The sequence below is a fragment of the Populus trichocarpa genome, chromosome 12 (genome assembly GCF_000002775.5).
Source record: "Populus trichocarpa isolate Nisqually-1 chromosome 12, P.trichocarpa_v4.1, whole genome shotgun sequence".
Lineage (NCBI taxonomy): Eukaryota > Viridiplantae > Streptophyta > Magnoliopsida > Malpighiales > Salicaceae > Populus > Populus trichocarpa.
In genome coordinates, this window is record NC_037296.2 from 10,352,005 (window position 1) to 10,357,158 (window position 5,154).

Below are 5,154 nucleotides of genomic sequence, written 5' to 3' on the forward strand. Positions count from 1 at the left end.
ATCAAACTAGGATAATGCAAAATCAACAATGTTTTTAATTAAAAAATTTAATTCAATCCTAATCTAATTAGAAAAATTAATTCTACAATTAATTTAATGTAGGGTTTTGATTTTCAAATATCAAACAATATTTTATATATGGAGGAGAAGAATTGTAATTATGCCCTAAATAACCGAACTATAAACAGTTATAAAGTAAATGGGTAAAATAGTACTTTAGACCTTAAAACCAAATATGATGCAAGGGCAGAATTTTAATTCTATCCCTCTTCTCTTCTTCTTTACTGGTTTAGACACCAAAACCCTAAAATATGTTGTAAGGGAAAAATCATAATTCGACCCCTCTTCTCTTCTTCTATACTGCTAATAGTGGGCTGATAGTTGTTACAGTGTTGTTGTGGATGTCGGTTGCTCACATCGATGGTAGCCTTTAACGACAGCTGTATTGCTGTCGCTTCTCCAGTTAGCAATATGGGGCAGCAACCCTCATGCTGCACCATTTGTAGCGTGAAGCTGCTGTCTCATACAATTATTAAGAACAAAAACAATTAAAAATAAAATAAAAAAACAAATATAGTAAAACAAAACACGAAAAAAGAAGAAAAAAGAAAAATATTACCTTAATGTGGTTGCAAGTGAAGCTAAGAAGAGAAAAACAAAAAAAAACCAAATTCCTAAAGTATATTAATTAAAAAAAACTGAGAAGAAAAAAGAAGAAAGAAGAAGAATACATACCTCTAAGCATGGAGGAGAAGAGAAGGAGTTGATGAGAGAAGAGAAGATAAAGAAATGGATATTGATGTTTTTTACATATGGGGAAGAAAAAGAAGAAATTAAGGAGCCCCGTCTGTTGTGAAATTAGGGATCCTAAGCTTTTTATTGGGGCGTTTTACCGATGGATAATTAAATATTAATATTTTCAATCATTCCGTCGTCTGTAATATTTAATTTAAATTTCAATTTAATCAAAAATTTCAGAAACCACCAAATATCACCGACGACTTTTCAATCCGTCGGTGATTCCGTCTGTAATATTTAATTTTAAATTTTAAATTTTAAATTAATCAAAATTTTTCAGAAAACCACTAAATAACACCGACGACTTTTCAATCCGTCAGTGATTTTTTCTGTAAAGAACAGTAATTAAAAGTGCAAATGGAAAGTGAACAGTTCCAGAGCTCTCTGAAAAATACCAACGGAATTTGTCGTTGGTAATTCCCTTTGTAATTGACATAATGAACAGTGTTCACAGTTTACCGAAGGAATAAATTTCGTCGGTAATTCCATTAGTAAAAATGGCACATCATCGTTTTTTTGCTTTGTTTTAATTTTTTTTCCCACTATAATTTCCTCGGTAAATCGATAAATATCGAGGGAATATTACCAGAAAATCGATAAATACAAACAAAAATACCGAGAGAATATTTCCGTCGGTAAAATCCGTTGGCAATTTACCGACGAAAATATTCTCTCGGTATTTTGTTTATATTTATCGATTATCTGGTAGTGTCATAAGATCATATGGAACGGCCACCTGCATCAATTATTCATCACCTAATAAATTTTCAAAAAAATAAGTTTTGGTTTGTAAAAAGTATAGAAAATTTACCTTTGATAAATAGGAAGTATATATCACGAGTAATATCTTTTGGTGATGAAACCAAGAGGGAAATCTTTTAGACTCTCCCCTTGATCTTGAGGTAGTAAATTTCTTCCTTAATCTAGCTTGTGAAATCTTCGAGCACAAAGGTTTCTTCAATTGGAATCGAATTAGCCAAACCTTTTGTCGTGACTCTTGAGTGCTCTCTGAAACTAATTCAGAACTTGATTTACATTTCGAAATTGGTGTTGTTTTTTTGGAAACACATACAACTGCCCCGGCTTTGATCCTTGTTTTCCTCAGTCTTCACGTTGTCATCCACTGAGATAGGATCCCACCTTCTCCACCAGTTACCAACCAGCAAGCATGCATCTATATATATATATATATATATATATATATTGGATCAAGGCATGCAAGAGCATGCCTTCCTTATCTTCACAGAAATTTTTATGGTTGTCGGGTTGGGTTAGCACTTGAGCGGCTCTGTTTCTTTATTTTACAAATTAGTTCTTCAGAGTATCAAACAGAGTCTATGGATAGTAATAAATTGTATTCTTTGTAGTATTATAATAATTTAAGTAATCGAAAGAATCTTAGTGCATAACACTAATATGATTATGCGTACAAATTATCAAACTTAGAGGATTATCATTTACTACTCTTTCTTTCAGTGCTTGCGAAGCATGTTCCCTTTTCACTTATTACAGCAATGAGTAGAACAGGCCCGTTGGCCACACAGGTTTGCTACTTAAGTGAAGTACATACACGCCCTCCTTTTTAAAGCATAACTTGGCTGAGAAGAAAGCATCTAGCTCTACTATACAACACACACACATAGAAGTGCCTTTTTTCCCTCTTAAATAACACATATTTCCTTGGATATCTACTGCATAAGGAGCCGCCAAGAGAGACACACACAGTTAACGAAATGGGCAGAGAAGTCATGGCTGGCATGAGTGTTCTCTTCTTGATTCTCTTCTTATCATTCTCATCTTGCAAGGTATATTAACCCTCCTCTCTTCGTTCTCTTCTCTTTATAATTAATGCATGTACAATTACATATTTTAACGCATTATTGTTTCGTGATTTAAAAATGCAGGTTTCTTTCGCCGCTACAACTACAAGTAGCCTCCATAAACAAAACTTATCAACCCCACTTAACCCTTTTTCCCCAAGAGCATCTTTGATCCGTTATTGGAACAAACATATCTCGAACAGCCTACCTAAACCACTGTTTCTCCTCTCCAAAGCTTCTCCACTCAGTGCCATAGACTCAGCGATCCTCACTAAACTTGCCACTCAAAACTCTCTTTCCTTGCACCTTGACTCATTCTGCTCTTTAGCCAACTTATTTTGCTTCTTTGACACAAAACAAAGTTTACGCAATCATGACCAAGATTCCAACTTTGCACTTTACTCCAACAAGCGCTTTGCGAACTATGGTGGATCAAGACTCAGCGGGGTCGACTCATTTAAGAACTACTCCAACGGGTTGAACACGGTCGCCGACTCTTTCATAAGATACAGCCGTGAATCTACAGGCCATAGTGAGACATTCACAAACTATGGTAACGATGGAAATGTCGCCAATGCAACATTTGGCAACTATGGCTCTGCTGCCACTGGTGGTTCTGGCACGTTCAAGAACTATGATAACCGAGTCAATGTGCCTGGTCTTCGATTCACTACTTATGCCTCAGATGGAAATGACCATAAGCTCTCCTTTTCAAGCTACAGTGATGAAACGAATGTAGGTGCTCAAGGATTCAATAGCTATGGCAAGAAAGGAAATGGGGTTCCATCTGAGTTCGTATCCTATAGTCGAGATTCAAACGGTATTGAATCTAAATTTACTGGCTATGGTGAGTTAGGTAATGCAGCAAATGACTCTTTCACTAGTTATGGAAACTCAGGTAACAACCCACATAACAACTTCAAGAGTTATGGAAGTGGTGCAAACTCTGCTAGTGATCGCTTCTCAAGCTACAGGAACGGAGCCAATGTTGGTCAGGATTCATTTCAATCTTATGCCAAGGATTCAAATTCAGGGAAAGTGAGCTTCGCAAATTATGGAAAATCATTTAACCCTGGAAATGATTCATTCATAGATTATGGCAAAGGTTCAAAGGGTATGACCACCATTGGGTTCAAAAGTTATAGCCTTGATCGATCATTCATGGTTTATAAAGATAAGGGTGTTACATTTGCTGGTTACAGTAACACAAGTAGTATGCCGAGTGACAATGGCGTTTCTGTAAATAAGAGACGGGTGGAACCAGGGAAGTTTTTCAGGGAATCCATGCTGAAGCCTGGGAATGTTATGGTAATGCCCGACATTAGGGACAAAATGCCAGAGAGGTCATTTTTACCCAGGTCAATTGTTTCAAAATTACCATTCTCAACCACAAAAATGGCCAAGCTCAAGGACCTTTTCCATGCGTCAGATAACTCAACCATGACGCGCGTGCTTATCAACGCACTAGCCGAGTGCGAGAGGGCACCAAGCCACGGTGAGACCAAGCGATGCGTTGGTTCTGTCGAGGACATGATCGACTTTGCAGTTTCGGTCTTGGGCCACAACGTGACGGTCAGGACCACCGAGAATGTTAACGGGTCAAAGAAAAGAGTGATGATCGGATCGGTTGAAGGGATCAACGGCGGACAAGTGACCAAATCAGTGTCCTGTCACCAAAGCTTGTACCCGTATTTATTGTATTACTGTCATTCGGTACCCAGAGTTAGGGTTTACGAGGCAGACATTGTTGATGTTGAGAGCAAAGAAAAGATCAACGTTGGTGTTGCCATTTGTCATGTTGACACATCAGCTTGGGGTCCAGAACATGGAGCCTTTGTTGCCCTAGGGTCCAGCCCTGGGAAAATTGAGGTTTGCCACTGGATCTTTGAGAACGACATGACTTGGACCATTGCGGACAGAGGGTAGCTAGCGGTTGCATAATTTATTTTGAAACGGTGCTTGATTTGATTCGTAACTTTCTTTGTCTCTGAAAATTGTTAAAGGAAACGAAGTTGGAATTTACTTTTGTGTTTTACCATTGATGGCTTCTCTATTTGCAAGAAAGAAATCATTTGCTACATGAATCTTGGCTTTCCAATATGAGATCAAATCTCAGCTTATATTATCTTGCTGTGGATTTATGCACAAGATCAATCATTAATTAATCTTCTTTTTCCCATCGGAGAAATCATATTCCTAACAGCCAGACTAATTAATCGCTAATCACCCTGCCCATTACCATTGAAGAAACCTTTCAAATCCAATCAGTCAACAAGCTAGGATTATAACAAGATCAATCATATTCAGTTTTTGCTTCTTTTTTAATTATAAGAACTCTGAAAGCGAAGTCTTTGCTTCTTTCTTAATGATAACAAAAGAAAATTAGTTTGCCGTATTCACTCGAGGTTTGCTTTGCCATAAAGCTGAAGAAACAAAAATACAAGTAGAGACACAAAAGCCAAGAAAGAAATCCAATATTCCATTGCGAAGGTAGGTTCTTATTTTGAAGGAACAAAATCTTTGCTGGGTTTGGTCT

At 37.2% G+C, this 5,154-nt stretch overlaps 1 protein-coding gene across 1 annotated transcript; it reads left to right on the plus strand.

The window, feature by feature from the left end:
* Window positions 1–2,392: 2,392 nt before the first annotated feature.
* LOC7458030 (polygalacturonase 1 beta-like protein 3) lies at window positions 2,393–4,653 on the plus strand. The gene is made up of 2 exons (XM_002318000.4): window positions 2,393–2,603; window positions 2,703–4,653. Exons 1-2 carry the CDS (start codon window positions 2,532–2,534, stop codon window positions 4,542–4,544), a joined length of 1,914 nt encoding a protein of 637 aa, XP_002318036.2. The 5' UTR covers window positions 2,393–2,531; the 3' UTR covers window positions 4,545–4,653.
* The last annotated feature ends 501 nt before the right edge of the window (window positions 4,654–5,154 follow it).

Coding starts and splice junctions, on each gene's coding strand:
- LOC7458030 (XM_002318000.4), top strand. CDS start 2,532: ATGGGCAGAGAAGTCATGGCTGGCATGAGTGTTCTCTTCTTGATTCTC. Junction 2,604..2,702: donor TATCATTCTCATCTTGCAAG/GTATATTAACCC, acceptor TTAAAAATGCAG/GTTTCTTTCGCCGCTACAAC.